The sequence below is a fragment of the Martes martes genome (genome assembly GCF_963455335.1).
Source record: "Martes martes genome assembly, chromosome: 13".
NCBI lineage: Eukaryota > Metazoa > Chordata > Mammalia > Carnivora > Mustelidae > Martes > Martes martes.
In genome coordinates, this window is record NC_137901.1 from 80,716,047 (window position 1) to 80,735,129 (window position 19,083).

General features: G+C 35.4%; 1 protein-coding gene across 1 annotated transcript in view; it reads left to right on the forward strand.

Annotated features, from left to right (window-relative positions):
• The window catches only part of MED13L (mediator complex subunit 13L), a gene marked incomplete at its 5' end in the record, with an annotated part of 289,095 nt that overhangs the window by 160,792 nt on the left and 109,220 nt on the right, over positions 1–19,083 (forward strand). Inside the window, one exon of the mRNA XM_080822094.1 lies at positions 1,056–1,139. Within this exon, the coding sequence (XP_080678220.1) occupies positions 1,056–1,139 (84 nt within the window). The remainder of the gene's footprint in view (positions 1–1,055; positions 1,140–19,083) is intronic.

Genomic DNA, 19,083 nt, shown 5'->3' on the forward strand with positions numbered 1-19,083 from the left:
CCACGTGCAGAATTGCCTGAATATTGAATAAAGAATTGCTATATAGCTCTTTTACTGGTGGTTAGAAGAATTACTCCAACTTTCTGACAGGTTTTCTTACAAAGTATATGTCATTTCATTGAATAATGTTAGGGATTGCTGTATTTCATCAATTTCAAGATGTACATTTTTCTCCCACATTTTTATATTTTTAAAATCAGGGATACCCCTTGCGGATGATGGCATCTTGGAATTGGCCAGACGGCAGTTATGATATAGCTGTCATCTGCCTGCACACAAGTGAACTTGGTCATAGCTGCCTATATTGTTGCCACTCCTGTTGAATTGTGTGCATTTTTGGTATCATATGAGTTGAGTTCAGTTGCCATTTAACGTGTCATCAGAAAGATTACCCTGTAATTTGACATTGAAACACAATGTACATAATACAGCATGGAAACAGAAGTGAGGCCCAACTTAGATACAAGGGAAGCTGATAATCGCTGTTGAAGAAATGGCTGCAGTTCCTTGTTTCCTGCAAAGCCATTGCCATGTGCTTCACCACACCTATAAAAGAAAACACCTAAGTAGAAGAGGCTCCACAGTGCTTCTGTTTCTGAGGTCTCTCTGAAAGCATTGCATATCACATGCCAAGCCAGAAAGCCAGCATTATAACTTGCGAAATGAGCATCAGTAACTAGGAAGACTACCTGTGAGGTACTCTTAAGGAATGCTACCCATATCCCCAATATTCTTGATGACCCAAGAATTGAAATAATGCAAAAGTGTGTTTGGTTTTGAAGTGATTCAGAAGTTTAAGGCATTTCAGGAATATATCCACCAATTAATTGTGCATAATTTTTTCCATGTGCAAGAATAATGCATAATAAAATATGCCCAAAGTCAAAAAGTTCTCTCAGCATTTTATAATGTAAAAATTTAAAGGGATAAAACATTTTGACAGTTTAGTGAGGTTTTTATTTTCAATAGCATATCTCATCTGCGATTATTTGATTTAATGACTCGCTAATTTGTTATTGAAACTATAAATACAGTTCTTGGTGTAATTATTGTAGGTGCCTAATGGATAAGAACTTCGTTAGGATTGGGAAGTGGTTTGTCCGACCCTATGAAAAGGATGAAAAACCAGTCAACAAAAGGTGAGTCTTATGCTTTTAGTTTTCATTCCTTTTGCTTGACCACTACTGTGTTTTGGGAAGAGGTGGGTGGGGGAAGCAACTTATTTATTTTCTAATAACCTTAGTAATTTAGATGTATTAAAACAGATTACTGGATTACATTTTATTAAATATTCTATAAATTTTTGTGGAATATTGGAAATTGGACTAGAAAGATTATCAATAACCTATGTGTAAGCCCCTTCTTACGACACTGTTTGGAATGAAAATATTCTATTTTGTTATTTTCATTGTCCCCTTTTTTTTTTCAATCTTCCTTCCTTAAAGTGTTATATGGCATAACTTTAAAAATAGTCCGCTGAATTCAAATGGTGATAGTTTTTGTAGAATTGATTGATTCCCCTTAAAAGTCAGTGAATACTTCTTTCAGAATTCTCCAACCAGGACGGTAAACTACTTTTCTAAACGATCCTAAATTTTCAACTATTATTTATTGTATGTATGGCTTTAAAGGCAGTCCTTTATACTAAACACGCATGGAATTTTAGATCAATCAAACCAGGATCAAAAACCAGAGCTTTGAAAGCCAAATATTTACTCCACTTACCTCTGAACACAGCATAGACTTAATTGGAGTCATAAGTTGCTGGGTGATTATTTCATTTCTGAAGAGGAGTGCACACAATCTCAATTCTATTTTACTATGTGTGAACTTTCTCCATGCTAAGGATTCCAGCTTCTGGCTGCAGATAAGAGCTCTTGAAGCTTTACATGGTAGCCATAAGGTTAGATCCTTTTAGATAGTTTGCCACAATTTTGGCTGGCAGCTCCTGCTTCTCTTGGAACCTTTACTTTCTTAACTTTTCTTGTTCCTACCAGTGATTTAATTAGCATTAGCAGCCTTCTCTCCAACCTGTATGTCTTAAAGCTTTGATGAAGTGGTTGTGGAATCTCATTAAGCAAGCCTAATTTATGAAAATTGGGGTTTCCTTTTTCAAATCAGATAAATTAGAGAATTGTCATTAAATTTTTTTTTCCAAATCACCATGAACTTCTTTAAAATATTTTCCCTTTTTAGTACATTTCAAATCCTTCAGGATTTATTAGAAAATGTGTTTTTAAAAAGATTTTATTTGTCAGATAAATAGCGCACGAGCCGGGGGTACAGCAGGTAGAGAGAGAGGCAGAAAGAGAAGCGGGCTTCTGCTGAGCAAGGAGCACGATGTGGGGCGCAATCCCAGAACCTTGGGATTATCACCTGATCTGAAGGCAGACACTTAACCAATTGAGCCACCCAGGCGCCCCCCCCCATGTATTTAAATAGGAAGTAGGTATTATGTATAAAAAAGTTTGCCTGAAAAGGATAATAAAACTTTTAAAGAGTGCTACTGTGTATGGGTGTGTAAAAGTGTGGTTTTGTTTACAGATGCTTTGATGGAGAGAAATTTTTTTCCGTTGTTTATATTGATTTGGTCTAACTAATGCATTTGTTCCATCTTAGTGTTTCCTCAAATTTACAGATGATGTAGATTTTCTGTAATTCGTTTGGGGTTCAGGTGGGCTGAACTGGTGGTTCAGGTTTGGGCTTTTAGGTTGATAATCAGTGAATGGCTATATATGGTGTTGCTTTTTGATCTTTACCATTCATTGCTGTGTACCTCTCCATGCTCAGTGTATGTTCTTATAGCTGGTGAATGAACAGAGTTGGTTCCAAAACTTTTGAACCGTAGGTATAGGCATTTGTATGGTGATTTCACAGTAATTTGGGGATGAAGGGGAAATGTGGAAATAAAAAAGGGACTGAAAGAGTAGCAGTCAGTATTTTAATAGTAAAAACTAATGTTTGAAGTTAAATGTAGTTACCAGATCTATTTTATATAACATCTATATATCTTTGCACTGGGATTTACATCCCAGAAGTGTTCCTAACTTTAGCAAACCAAATGTAACTAATACGTGTAGTAGATTTAGATAATTTAATTTGTAACTGGGAGGCTGTTGATTTCTGAGCAATGTAATTGAATTATTATTTTTAGATTTTATACTCATGGTTGAATGTAGAACTTCATTTTATTGTAGTATAGAAATGTTAATGATCTTGAAGAAAACAATTTTAGGAGGTATTGTTAACAATTGGCAAATTTTTAAACCAAACAATCAATTTTAAAAGTTTGACATTTGCTGGAGCGCCTGCATAGCTCAGATGGTTAAGCATCTGCCTTCGGTTCAGGTGATGATTTCCTGGTCCTGGGATGGGATGGAGCCCTGCGTTGGCACATCAGGCTCCCTTCTCATTGCCCCCCACCCCCAACTCATGCTTTCTCTCTCCCAAATGAATAAATCTTTTTATAAAGTTGGCATTTGCTATAATAAAACTTTGTTAGGTATAGTGTTTTTTTCCACTTTTATTTTCTGAATGAAAAATAGAGCCTCTTGTTGGATGCTAAAATAGGATCTTAGTGTCAAGTCATTTTGGATGGACAGAGTGATGCTGTAGAGGAGGGCATTTAGATTTAGAAGATTGGGGATCACAGCCCATGCCTCTCTTTAGAAGTTAAATAAGCTTTTCTACAAGTTGTTTAGTTTTTCTGAGCTGACCTTTGTTTTTGGCTGTAACTGAGTTGATGATAGTAACTACTACCTTAAAGGATTATTGTGAAGATTAAATGAGGTAATTTATGTGGCTAGTTTATACTTTACTTGATAAAGAGCAAAAGTGCTAAACAAATTTTATGTCCAAATTCTATTTTTAGGTATGCTCTTATTTGATGCCATTAGATACAAATAAGAGAAATATACTTGAAAGAATAATATTCTAATTATAAAATTAGTAGGTCTAGCATATAGATACTTTTGTTCAATGGAATAAAAATATGATTTAACATACAGCATATTTTATGTAGCTAAAATAATCCTAATAGTGTTCACAAATTAATTTATTACTGAATAGGTTTCATCTATTAGATTAACAGCATATGATTTCCTGAGCTATAATTGCTCTCTGTATTGAAACAAAACTAAATCCTTTGTTGGTAGACTCTAAAAGAGTCCTTAATGTTCGATATGATATGATGGTCAGGATAATTCTAGAAAAATTATTATATATCATATATATATAAATTTGAACAGTCAGGTCCAAGAAGATAAAAGAAATTTATTCATATTGTCTTTTTCTTTATGGTGACACATCTTTTGTTACTCATGTCCCTTTTTTTTTTTTTTTTTTAAATTTTATATATTTGACAGAGAGATACAGAGAGGGAACACAAGCAGGGGGAGTGGGAGAGGGAGAAGCAGGCTTCCCGCTGAGCAGGAGGAGCCTGATGTAGGGCTCTATCCCAGGACCCTGGGATCATGATCTGAGCCAAAGGCAGATGCTTAATGACTGAGCCACCCAGGTACCCCTGTTACTTATATCCTTAAGAATATAATAGGTAGGAAAGAAAACTTTGGCTTTCTCCTAAAGAGTTGTGACAACTAACATCAAAGATACACAGTTTCTGGGTTTCTAAAGAATGTTGAACTTGGAAAAACTTTTCTTTCCAGGATATACTTAAATACAAACCAGTAAAGGGGTGCCTAGGTGGCTCAGTTGGTTAGGCATCAGCCTTAGGCTCAGTCTAGATATCAGGGTCCTGGGTTTGAGCGAGCTGGGCTCCCTGCTCAGTGGGGAGTCTGCTTCTCCCTTTCCCTCTGACCCTTCTCCCCCCACTTGTTCTCTCTCTCTCTCTCAAATAAAAATAAAAAAAATTTTTTTGAGAGATATAAAAATATCTCTCAAATAAAAAAAAGTGAAAACTGTATTCCTTTAAAATAATTTAGAAATTATTCATGGAGATTCCTTCTGTTTAGTCTCATGTCAGCCTGTATTTGATTACTGCAGAACTTGAAGTTTATACACTTTATTTTTTGAGTGCTAATTTTAGTAAAATAATTGATTGCTCCCAGTAATCGTTCAAACCTTTGATTTTTTTCTAGTATCAGGTGTGCTAGTATCAGGCGTTGAATTAACACAAATACATACTTGCTAGTGCATTTTCTGAATTGATCAGCTGTTTCTTCCTCGTGGGCAAACCTACCTGCTCTTGGATGATACTACAAATAGCTTTATATAGTTTTAAATATTCTAATTACTTTTGCATGTGCTGCTAGGAGATATGCATGTGTGGGAGCTCACATATACTTGAAAGTATATAATTTTGACCGCTTTTGTGTTGTTTCATCTGGGTATTTTTTCTACTTTAGAGCCAGAGATTAATTTCTTTTTTATGTTTTAATAATACTTCATCTATATATCCAAGAAATGCCCTTACCTTTTGGTTTTAATAGCAAAAAAAAGGATTTTATATAACAAGATGAAGTACTTTGATGTAGGAGAATATTTAAAGCACTTTAAAGTTCCCTGCCCTCTCTTTCCTTACCACTACCTTCCCAGCGTTCCTTTTTACTTCTCAGGCATCTTCCCATCCTTTTTCCCTTTACTTTTCTTATGATGGCCAAGTTATCTGGGTTTCCATCTAGAGATGCACAGATGAAAAGGCAGGGAAAGGAATCCCTCATCCAGACTATAAGCAGACATGTAAACAGGTGCTTGCAGTGTGAAAGGTAAAGGGAATCTCTTCTTAGTGTCCAGAAAAATATGGTCATTGGTGATCATTATTTTCAGTTTTTATCATAAATTTACTTTTTACAGGTGGTATCTTTTGCCATGTATCTGATGATGAGGGCTGGCTGATGGGAAATCCATAAAAGATTATTAATGGAACAATTTGGACTTACCTAATCACACATCATAGTTTCACAGCCTTTTTAAAAAATCTATAAAACATAGTCATTTTCTGCTGGTTTATCATTTTCAGTAATTATCTGCTGATAAGATATAGCAGAAGATACTGTGTATTTTGTTACTTGAATATATTTGAGAATTGTGTGCAAAGTGAGATGAGGGATGCGGTTAGAGTCTTGAGGAGTGTTGGCATTTGCAGGTGGGTAGAGAAAGAGGAATACACAAGGAGACTATGAAAGGTAAATGACAAGTGAGAGCCAGGAGGGTTGGTGTCACCAAAACCCTGGATTTTTAGTTTCATGATTCACTGTGGCTGCCATACAGGCCCTGTAAAATACATAGTAAAAGGATGGGATAGCTTTGGCAGTTATGTAGTTGGGATGACTATACCTTGAGCAGTTTCAGCAGAGTGGTGAATTTGAGGTTGTAGTAGTTTGAGTTACAAATGCGGGTTGAAATGAAGATACTGAATATAGGGTTCTTGCTATATTGGCTACAACTAGCTGCAAAAGGAAAAACTGCTGCATTTAGAAAGGGAGGAGAGAAACATTTAAAAAGAGCTTATGCTAAAACTCAGTGATACTGTCTGTGGTTTTAAAAAGTGTCTTTCATGTAGCACGCACTCTGTTTTGTTCACAAACATTATGCAGAGAAGGATTTTAACTGAAAGACCAGTTCAGCCAGAGGTGATGATAGTTAACTATATGCTGTCCAGGTAACTCTTCTTTTCTCTCTCTTTTTAAAAAAAGATCTTTATTTATTTATTTGAAATAGAGAGTGAGCTCACAAGCAGGGGCAGGAGGGGGGGTGGGGAAGAAGCAGGCTCTCTGCCCAGCAGGGAGCCTGATATGGGGCTCTACCTCAGGACCATGACCTGAGCCCAAGACAGACATCTAACCCACTGAGCCACCTAAGTGCCCTAAGGTAGCTCTTTTACTTTGTTTTTCTTTCTTTCCTTTTTCCTTAATAACCAAAACAGAATTACCACCATTTTAAATTTTTTTATTTGTTTTGCTAGTGCTCTAAAGGAGACTACGATCAAAACTTATATCCTCAACATTAATAATTGATTTTCATAGTTTAAAATAAAATGTTTCAATACATATTGCCTACTTTCAAGAAGGATTTTAAACACTTTACAGTAAAATATATACTTTGTTCTTTAATGTACTAGAGAGGTTCGATGAATATCGTTGCTGTAATTCCCTTTTTCATTCCTATTAGTGGATTGAAACTGAACTGGAAGCAAAGCTCTCCCTGTTCACTAGACCATCCATCCAGAAATATGGATGATCTTCCATTAACTATTTGACCTTGTGGGACTTAACTTTTAGTAGTGTTATTTCCAAAAGGTGTTTCAGTTTTCAGATTCTCTTGATTTTAGGAAAACTGTAGAATCGAGGCATGCCCCAAATTAGTCAGTTTCCCTGCCTTTCCCTCCCTGTCTACGTATCTGTCTTTCCTTCTTTTTTCCCCTGTATGTATGTGTGTGTATGTATATATGTATATGTATGTGTCTCTCCTTCTTCTTTTCTCTACCACCAGGAGCGTATTGTTTTGGTTGTGTTTGGCTTTGTATAAGCAGAAAGTGAGTTCTCTATTTACCATCCAAGAGATTTGATACTGCTCTTCCAATGCATCTGAAAACTTTAAAGGACATATTTGGACAGGGGTTGGGGGTGGTGGTTAACTTCAGCAGTGCTCTTCATAATCAGAAGAGAGGGAGAGGAAATTTTAGGTACAAAGGGGGGAGTTAATTTGAGCTGTTATTTTAGTTTTATAACATACCTGACCACCTATTTTACCTTTGTTTAAGATATTCTAGCTAAATGCCACTTCCTTTGTTAGAAAAAAAAGTCACCTGAAGGGTCAGGACATGAATGAATGGAGGTTCAAATGATTAACCTTTTGGCAGCATGAAGGAAGTATGTTCATTTTGCTCCTAATGTTTTACGATGTTGTTTATAGTAAGTTTCTCCCTTCATATAAATTTAGTGAGTCTAAGCACTGTAGAAGTATATTGTGGTATGTCAGATAGCTAATCTTGTAGATTAATGAAAGTGATTATTCTGGAAATAAGTTGAATTAAAAAATTTTTTTTAAAAGATTTTATTGTGAGGAGAGAGCACGGGAGGAAGCACAAGCAGGCCCTAAGCTGCAATTTAAATTGAGTGCTTATGTATCTCCTGCTTTGTAAGATAGTTTAATTTAAGTTACTTTGCTGAAGCTTCTTAGAGTTTAGATAAAAGTGTAAAGTGTGTTCTTGGAAAGTCATTTTCACTCATAATTTCTCATAGCATATCAATAGCATATGGGAAACTTTTATGGGAAGTTAAAAAGACATGTCTAAGGGAGATGACTGCTCCTGCTTTTATTGTACTATTTTTAAAAAAATTTTCAGAGCTATATGCTTGTGTTTTTATTTATCAAATGACTTTTATTTGTCAAATGACATTTATCAAATGACTTGATTGCTGGCCATCAAGGAGATAGGGGGACATTTCTTAATTTTAAGTTGGAAAATTCAACCACACTGAGTATAAATTAGTTCTCCAAAATGGCTCAGAAATATGAAAATCCTGATAATTATAATTTCTTATTGTAGTCTACCATATATGTCTGGTACCTAGATTATTCTAAAAGGTTAATAACCATGGGTTTTCTAATATCAGATTGTCTAGATATCATGGTTTTCACCTCCGTTTAGTTTTTAATATAGTCAAGATTTAGTGAAAATCATCATCTCATGGGCACAAGACAGATTTTGAAAGAAGCACTAAGAATAAAGACCATATTTTATTTTCAATATGGTAGTTTTCAGTTCTGCAATTTCCACTGTATCTTTTCTCTTGCTTCCACTTATCAGCTGAGATTTCCTATTTTGTTAATTCACTATGAACATATTTTCCTTTATGTCTATAAACATAATTCAAATAATTACTGTAAAATCTTGGTTACTAAATACAGTATCTGGATTATATCCATTGGTTATCTTTTGTCTTCATTATAGGTTAGATTTTGCTTTATCTTCATCTGGTGAATAATTTTGAATTATATTTTGGGCATTGAAAATAATATAAGGACTCTGGATTCTGTTTTATTTCACTGAAGAATGTTGATTTAGTTTAGGCTTTTGTTTTGATTTGTTTTAAAGCAGTAAACTTTATCTGAACTTAGACTCCAACCTCCTGTCTCACACCCGTGGTGGTTAGCAGTTGAAATCTTTTTACTTCCTTTTTTTTTTTTTTTTAATTTTATTTATTTACTTGACAGACAGAAATCACAAGTAGGCAGAGAAACAGGCAGAGAGAGGGGAGGAGGCAGGCTCCCCGCTAAGCAGAGAGCCCGATGCGGGCTCATGACCTGAGCAGAGGCTTTAACCCAACTGAGCCACCCAGGTGCCCCTTTACTTCTTTTAATGTAAGGTTTCTCAATCTCAGCATTGTTGACATTATGGGCCAGATGATTGTTTGTTATGGATACTGTCCCATGCACAATAGGATGCCTAACAGCATCCCTGGCTCTGCCTGCACAATGCCAGTAATGCCTTCCTCCTTCAGTAGTGACAACCCAGTATGTCTCCAGATATTGTCAGATGTCCCTTGGGGAGGCCACATTGCCCCTGGTTGAGAAACCACTGTTTTAGTCTTAGCTGCAGGTGGGGGGGTCTACCAGAGATTTGGTCAGAATTTTATCTCCACTGTCTTCTTCCCAGGCTTTTCCTCTCTCATTTTCTAGATGCTTGATCGGTCTCTCTCTCTCTCTCTCTTCTTTTTTAAAGATTTTATTTATTTATTTGAGAGAGAGCATGAGGGGGGAGGGTCAGAGGAAGAAGCAGACTCCCTGCTGGGCAAGGATCCTGATGCAGGACTTGATCCTGGGACTCCAGGATCATGACCTGAGCCAAAGGCAGTCGCTTAAGCAACTGAGCCACCCAGGCGCCCCTAGCTGCTTGGTTTCTTTGAACTCAGTCCTCTGGTTCTTCAAAGCCAGTAAGATTGGAATTTGTATTAGTTTCAGTCTCTCCATGTGGCTCAGTCTGCGCTCTTGTTGAAAACTTTTTCTTTGAAGTAAGGGAAAGCTCTCACAGTGCTGTTGCTTCTTTTCATGTGTAGACTCTTGTCCCCTCTTTAAGTTCTTGCCTGTGTTTAGTAACTTTATTATTTAGTAACATTTATTTTTAGCAGATTTTAATATTTTCTTCACAAGTTTGGCTATTATTTTTTGCAGGGAGAGATGTGTTGGTTTGGGAGGAGCTACTTTATCATTACCTGAAATGGAACCTAATGAATATTTTAGGGAAAAAAAAACTATAATTTTGATAACCTGCTTTATCTGTGCTTCACCTAGATTTGCATTGTTTTTCTATTAAAAATTGGATGGCTTAGCATCTGGGCCTGAATCACCTTGTAGGAGACTTTAATTTTAATATTTTAATTAATTAATGAAATGACACCTATTTTCTGGGTGATTTCAGTATTTGGGTGGTGTAAATTGTTCTCAATTTATTAATTAACGGCTTTTGTGTTACATACTGTTTTAAAAGTTTAATGTTTATAGTCTCTTCCCCCAAACTTAGAAGCACGAAACATCTTTTTAAAAATGTAAAGGCACGAAAAGTTTTTATTATTTCTTTTCTAAGTTGACATTTATATAAAGCTTTGTCCCAAGTCACATTTAAAACTTTACAGAAATGTCCATAAATAGTCCTTGTTAATTTCCTTTAGGGAAAGAGGTAGAATGAGAAATGGGACAGGACAGTAAGAGAAAGAAAGGTCCTGGAGGTTACCAAACTAAAGAAAGGGCCAAATGGGTCCTTTCTTTGAAAGGTGAGATGAGTGCTCTCAGTAAAATGTTGGGCCTGTGGCATCTGCATAGGATGTTGGCAGTAGGGGGGAAGCATTGCAGATTAGAATTAGATTTCAGGACATTTCTCTTTCTCCTTCAGGCAAGAATGTTCATTTCTTAAAAGAAGGTTAAGAATACTGTTTGAAATTGTTGCTTTTGGTTGACTTTATGTAATTTTCTTCCTCACATCTTTTCTTCATTATTTTATTGAAACATAATTAAAAATGTTAAGATTACATAAGCAAATTTCACTCTCCTTTAAACAACTGAGCCTAGGTTTGCGCTTTCTTTTTTTTTTTTTTTTTGGTAGAATGGAAATTGTTTTTAGGATTGTTTAGGACTGAGTAAGATAACATTGAGTAAGATTGAGTAAGATAGCATAAAGTGTCTAGAACCTAGCATGCAGCGGGGTTTTTTTTTTTTTTTTAAGATTTCATTTATTAGAGAGATAAAGAATATGAGTAGGGGAAAGAGCAGAGAGAGGGGACAGGCGGGCTGCTCACTGAGTGCAAAGCCTGATGGGGGGCTTGAGATCATGACCTGAGCCAAAATCGAGAGTTTGTCACTTAACTAACCAAGTACCCAGGAGCCCTGTGGCTATTGTTTTAATGGTGGTTGATTGACACTAGTGGTGGAAGAGGTGGGTGGTAGTAATTATTTAGAAAAGAAGTTAAGGATATATACAATTTTTTATGTTTCTGGTAGGTTCCTATATGAGAGGAAGATTGCTATCAAAATATTTTTTATATATGTGATTGCATTAAATGAATTAAATATTTCTGCTATAAACCTTTTTATATAATGGCTACAAGCTATATAAGAAATGGCATATTGTATCTTGATTCTACCCCTAAAATACTAATATGAGCTGTTTCTCTGTTTTTAAAGCATTTTTTTTCTTCATATTTTAAGGCCTGATAAAAATCATCTCCATTCTGGTATGAGTTTTAAAACATGATACTTATTTGCATTGTAATTCTGTTGCTGACCTTTTATATAAAGGAATCAAAGGGAAAATAATGGAGAGTACCTAATGTATTTTATAGTCATCTGGCTTACCTCTTTGGTGTATTTGGAGTGTTCGAGTATATTGTAAAAATAAAGCTTTTATTAAGTGTGATTCTTAGAAAGTATTAAATGCATATCTGAGAACCTGTCAGTCGAGCATGATAATATATATTTCATTTAGGGTTTATTAATAGTTATGTAAGGTTGAAGCATTATAGCTTACTATTTATGGTTGAAGAGTTTGGAAAGCTCTGGGTGCTAAGATGTAATACTAACTTATATATTATGGAACCTCCTCCTTGTCCTAATGTTGGGTCAGTTGTTAACAGTCTTCTGCCTGTCTGCATCTTTTGACTTCAAGTTTCTCCTGGTTCGAATCACTCTGCCCTGTATAGACTTGACTTGACTTGTCTTCCCTTCTCTTACTTCCCTTCTCTTCTCTTCTTTTCGTTTCATTTCTCTCTTTTTTCTTCTAAATACATATTTTAAGCTTTTATTTAAATTTCAGTTAGTTCCTTTACAGACTTCTGTCAGACTAACTTTTGGTGAGGTACTCACTCTCCCACGTAAGAATGCTATGTGGTGTCAGGTATGTTTTAAATGTTACCTGCACTTTATCTGGCATCCCTGCTCCCCAGTAGAAGCCTTTTTGTCCAGCCACAGTTGCCCTTCACAATTTCTAGCATTGTCTAAACTCCTTTTCTCTTTGTGCATGTTCTTTTCCCCCCAACCTTTCTGTCTCCCCTGGCATACAGTTGACTTTGATTTCTCTTCTTTGAGCTGCTACGGAGGCAACTTTTCTAGCTGTTTTTACCCTGGCATTTTACCTCTAAATTTATTAAGAGTATGTTTTTACTTCTGTTCTTATTTATTTATTTATTTAAAAAAATTTTTTTAGCCTTCACTTGAATTTGTACTAAGGAAGATGACAATTTAGTCTCCTTCATTTTTTTGCTATTCCTGTATCATTCCATCATTGACTCTTTAGAATCATACTTTGGTGTCCAGTGTGCATCATTTTTTCCCTTTTATTCTACTCAACATCTATTACAATTTCTAGTACAAAGAATATTGCAGGTTTTGTTGAGTTGAATGAAACACACTTTTTTGTTGTGAATCTATTTAGTTTGCCCAAGGATGTCTTAAAAGTCCTCTAACATAAAACATTGAGTTAGATCATTAAAAAAAAAAAAAAAAAAAAGGTTCCCTTTACCATGCTTAAGAGATGATTGTTTAGGGGCACCTGTGCGGCTCAGTCAGTTAAGCATCTGCTTTTGGCTCAAGGTCATGATCCTGGGATCCTGGGATTTGAGTCCCCAAGGTTGGGCTCCCTGCTCAGTGAGGAGTCTGCTTCTCCTTTTCCCTCTGCCCCCACCCCACCCCCGCTTACACACGCTCTCTCTCATTTTCTCTCTCTGTCTCTCAAAAAAAAAAAAAAAAGATGATTGTTTAAAATATTACATTTTATAAATTGGTTATAAATCTTTGATTCTTATAATAATTGGTTTTATGTGAGTTTTTCTTCATATTGTTGAGGGGTTTCCTCAAGTCTCAAGTTTGAGCAGTTGGTCTCTTTATAATGGCTAATTACTTAAGTTTAAGTGTTGCCTAGTAAAAAGCCTACGTTACTCTGTTGGATGTTGTCCTCCATTAGCGCTCTGTGAATTACTACTCTTATTAGTAGAAGCAGCCTGAACACATTTTGAGATTTTAACATGGCTCATAGAAAGAAGGGCGGTGCGGGGAGGCGCTCTAAATTGGTTGTGCACAGAAGAGCCTAGAAGGAACATTGGTGTCCAGCATTTGAAGTATTAGTATGTACTACTGAAATTGACCAGTGTAATTTACAGAGTGTTACCTGGTACTGAGGATGTAAGAAAACAAAGAGATACCTTAGTAGGTATGATTGAAGACAATTGGTTAAAGTTGTTCTGTCAGCTGAGACTTAAACACTACAAAGGATAATGTAGAAGGTAAGATTCACTGAAAGAGAAAACTGGAATATTAGCTGGAGAATCTTAAACTTGATCTCAGTGGTCTTAAAAGTATTATGTCAATTTCATTGTAGCATGCCACCTCCCACCTTTTGTTTCTTAATTATAATTTTAAAGTCTAGAATTTAAACTTTGTATCAGAGTGTGGTTCACATCTCTGAAATACAGCTGTCTTTTGCTAACCATTTGTTGTGTCCTTAAATAAGTAATATTTTCTGGGCCTCAATTTCATTATTGAAAAGAAAGGTCACCCTCAACCAGAGTTCCTTACAGAAAGAGCAAGACATTGTGGTATCCCTGAAACACCCACTATGTGAAAATAGAAAAATTGGGACTATGTGCTTTTACTTTTCAACTTTAGCTCCACAGCCCTCTGTTTACAAGTCTCTTAAGAACTTATAAGCTGGTTTGGAACACTGATTATAATCACATATTTAATTAAATACATACTGTCTTGCATTATTCCTTAATCATTTTAAGCATGTTTTGTGGGTTCAAAAAGGTAAGTTACTAACAATACTGACAAGGCCTTCTCTTTACCCCCAACCCTTAGAAACATACAGTGCTAAAAATACCTAGTGAAAATTCAATAAAATATTTGTTAAGTACATTTCAAACCAGAGGATTCTTCCATTGAAGGATATTACTGGTACATTAGAATTCGTTTCACTGTTTGAAGTACAGTACAGGGTATGTTCTGGAGATGCTGTAGAACAAAGAATTTTGCATTTGTGCTTTGATTTTCTGTAAATGAAGCTTTCCAAATTTCCAGATTTCTTTTAATTCTTCTGAGGAAGCCTTCAGTTAGGATGCTGGTAACTTGTGTATCTGATTTCTTTAAGAGCTAATGCAGTAATTACTTTGAACAAGTCAGATAGTTTCAGAAACAGCTGAAGTTACCGAGGTGTCAAGTTGGAACTAAGGCTGGGGTGATGTCAGATACGGCGAGGTGGATGAGCAGGAGTCACTTGTTCTGACCCACAATATAAGCATTAAGAATTGTAACACGTGACTTCAGGAATTAGAACTATTTGTATGTGTGACTTTTTCAAGAAAGAAAGACACATATACATTATTACAAATATATACTAATGGGGCTGAATCTACCAGCCAGTAGACTGCTCCTTTGAAAATAAATGACAGAAATCTAGGGCTTTATTATTACCCCTACTCTAATTATGGTCTTAGTGTACATAGTCAAAATGATCCATGTATTATATCCTGTGTTTTGCTTTCTAACCTCTGAGTAGGAATAATAATAAAGGTAATAGTAGTGACATCTTCTTTATACAGGTCGTTTTGAGGATTAAATGAGATAATATAAACGGTGGAATGAATGACTACACAAATCAGTCATTTAAAGCCTGTTTTGTAAATTTCATCCTAGTTTCTCATGGTACTTTATATGCTATTTATTATATTATAAATGAAACTGATCTACTTTTCTTAAAATCAAGTGATTATAATTCAGGAATAGTATTGTTTATCATTTTATTTTTCCTCTTTCAGATCATTTAATATTGTTTATAAATATTAAAGTTTTTTTGTATAAAACATGCATTAAAGGTGGACGATAAAACTTCCACAAAATTTCACCCCTTTATGCCAGCATTTTCATAGTTTTGATTTTGATCTCAAGTGCATGTGTAGTTACAAAGAGGCCTTTGGACTACAAAGGTTCATTACAAACATGGTAGTGTATTTTTGATATTTTACATATAAAAGAGTTCTATGTAGTGTCAAACCAACTGTCTGGAGTAGTAAGGTGGGATAGCTATGGGGAATAAAAGGAGGTAGTGTAGGTGAAGAGCAACCCAGGCAGAGGTGGATCCAGCAGTCACATTGAGTATGGATGAGGCAAGAAGGAAGCTCCTTATAAACCACCAGGACTTCCAGAAGTTTCTTTCATTTGGATCTTCTCATTTGGCATCATTTAACACATCTAGAAACCTATATATGAACTTGAGTTTTACTTTTCTTTTCTCTTCTACCATTCCACACAAGGGTTCCAAAAATAGAGGGGATGGAGTTTTTCCTATTTTTTTCCTCCTTAAAGACACCTATCACTTCTGTAGCTTGAGTTGAAAACAGTGATCTAGATGAGAATGTTTGACATGGGGTGAAAAATAATAGAAAGCAATAAAGTGGGAGGTTGAGGGTAAAATAAATTGTTCTCTGTATTTTTAGTTTACTGGCATAGTCTGGCACTAAAAGTTACTAATTATACAAATGTGGCCATTTGTTCTTTTGTCCTTCGCCCTCTATTTAATGAGTAAAACTAAAATGTTTTCTTGGAGGGAATTTAATTCCATTTTACTTGTTCACTTTTTAAAGCTTTCCTAATACTGCTTTTTTGAAGAATTGTTCATAAATCATGCCAAACATTAAAAAAAAAAAAACCTGTTGTGTATTTTACTGATTACAAAGGTGTTGAATATATTTATTAAAAATTGGAAAATACAGAAAACCATGTAGAATTTTAAAAAGTTTAATTGTATTTGAACACATAGATACATCCTTTATTTGAATATGAGAATGTATGTAGAGGCTTTTTTTGCTTTTTTTGGTACTTTATGTATTCCAAACAAATATCCTTCCATAGTACTTGGTGATTATTAAGTGAATCTTTAAAATTTAGCTTTTTAAAAAACAGAGTTATTTCTAGAGACACTGAAGGACAGCTTCAGCATATCAAAATAAAATTTGCAAAAAAGTAAAATTGGGACTCTAATGCAAATATGAAATGAGCAAATTCAAGACATTTTAATCAATGCATTATAGTGAAGAAACAGGTAAGAGGTTAAAATCAGTTCAAAGAGCATTTGAGTATTAGGTTTTTATAGAAAATTAATAAGTATTTCCATAACAGCAACTTAATACTTTTTTGACCAAATAATGTACATAAATTGAAAGAATAAAATTTATTCTTAAATAATCACAGTTGCTTATTAATAGGATGTATGTGTCTTTTGGGCACTGTATAACTTTTCAAATCTTGAAATCAGATTGGGTACCACTACTGACTTTACACATTGCATTTTATGTTGCAGTCACCACTGAAAACCCAGTTTCACTAAGATTTGACTTTATTGTAGGGACTGCAGTATAGTCTAATAGTGAACCTGCAGACTACCTTGAGCTAGTAGTTTGTATAGTCTCTGACAGATGTTGCTTTGTTCCCTGCCCCTGCCAATTTAAAAATATGTCACCACACCCTTGTGAATTTGCTGCAGGTTTCCAGGGTGCTTTGGTACCTGGTTGGGACACCCAAGCACTAGGTAATCCATGGATGGTCATTTCCCCTGTATGACATAGAGAGGACAAGCTGTTTTCCTTTGGCCCTATGTCAAGGTTTTGAATGAAAATTCTTACAAATACGCTGGGGAGCTTCTAATTAGAATTGTCAAATTTCTCTCCTTAAACTGCCTGCTGGATGGTGGTGGTATCATTGATGGCCCTGGTAGACTCTCTACTTTTTGTTTATCCAAACCCTGTCAAGCGTGTAGACTGTTCTGGTAGGCCAGTTAATCATGGCACTATGATTCACTAGGGCTGTAGTATAGCAGATTCTCAAACTTTTTGGTCTAAAAACACCTATAAACATTGAGCACCCGCGAGAGCTTTTGTTTGTATGGGTTATACTTACCAATATTTATTCTAAAGAATTAAAACTAAGAAAAGTTAAAATACTCATGACTTCAAAAAACAAGAATAAATTCATTGTATTTAGCATAAATAACCTTGTAGTCAGAAGAGGAGAACTCTTTTTGCAATCTCTTTTAATGTCTGGCTTAAGGGGAAAGAGTTGTGTTCTGTGTCTGCTTCTGCATGTCGTCTGTTGTGACATCACACATCATGTATCCCCTGGAAAACTCCATATTGTACTTGGAGAAAATCAGAGTGAACAAGATAATGTCTTCATTGTATTCTGAAAATAGTTTTGACTTGCTGTCTGCTCGGAGTGGAGCTTCATTGTAGATGTGGTTTGTCCATATTTTAAATCTCTTAAGCAAAGGCAGGTAAACTTTTTTTTGTGAGGGTCCAGGTAGTATCTCCAGCTTTGCAGGGTGTATGGTCTCTATCAAAACTAGTCAATTCTGACATTGTGCTGTGAAAACAGCATATACATATATAAGGAAATGAGCATAGATTGTTCCCGTAAAACTTTATTTACAAAAAATAGGTGATAGGATGGAATTGCCTTTCCTCCTAACATTGCTAACCTCTGCCCTTAAGAGGAAAATTGCTGTCCAGATAGGTTAAGTGATTGGTTGAGAGCTACACAGCTAAAAAGTGGAAGATTCAAATCCAGGCATTTATAGTTTTTTAACTGCTCCTTCTCTGAGTTCTTCATTCTGTCTTCAATAGTAAGGTTAAAGGTTACACATGTAATGCTAAATGATGATTTATTAAAAATAAATATTTAGGATAAAAGTTCATTTAACTACAAAGTTGTATCGGGGTTAGCTAGCATTTAGGATCTCCCTAGCTACCCAAGAAATGATTTGGGTGAGCATGAGTCTTTAGTATAATAAATCATAGGCGCAGCAGAGCATTTTAATTCTTGTGTTCATTCACTACAGTGTACATATCTGAATATGTTTTCAGCAGAAGTGTGTCCAAGGAATTATTTTATCCTATTTTAACTTATTATTTGGAATGGTAAATAAATGCAACATGCATATAATGTGAAATTTAAACAGCACAAAAAGATATAGGTAACAAAGTAAGGCTCTCCCCACTCACCATCCCCTAGTCAGCCAATTTCTCTCCCACTGTTAAATCCTATCAGCAGTTTCTTTTTATCTTTCCGGAGATTAGTTTATGCAGATATGCACAAGGGCATATGGATATATTTCCTTTTTCTGTATAGATAGTATGTCAAATAGTACACAAACACTACCCATTCATTGGTGCATTGCTTTATTTTACTAGATTAATTTATTTTAACAGTTCATGATGATATGTTGATCCGCCCACGTATATGTATATAGAACGATTAACTGAAAGCAAAACCGTGTTTTATATTCTTGCCTGGTATTCAGTCAGATTTACTAATTTCAGAATTTATTTTCTTTGTTAGCTATACTCTGTGAGTAGCTTTCTATTAGTAGTTTAAAAAAAAAAAAAAGATCTTTCCTTGGCATTTGGTGGACATGAGTAAAATAACTTGACAAAGTCCTGCCAAAGAATGTAGTATCATCAGGGAGGTGAGATGTGAACCCTCAAGACAGTGAAAGAGGAGTCCCTGTGTGTGGTTGTGGTCTTGGACTGTGAAGGAGGCATGACACTGAGAACTGGGAGGTTCCGGTGTCGGTTCAAGGGAAGA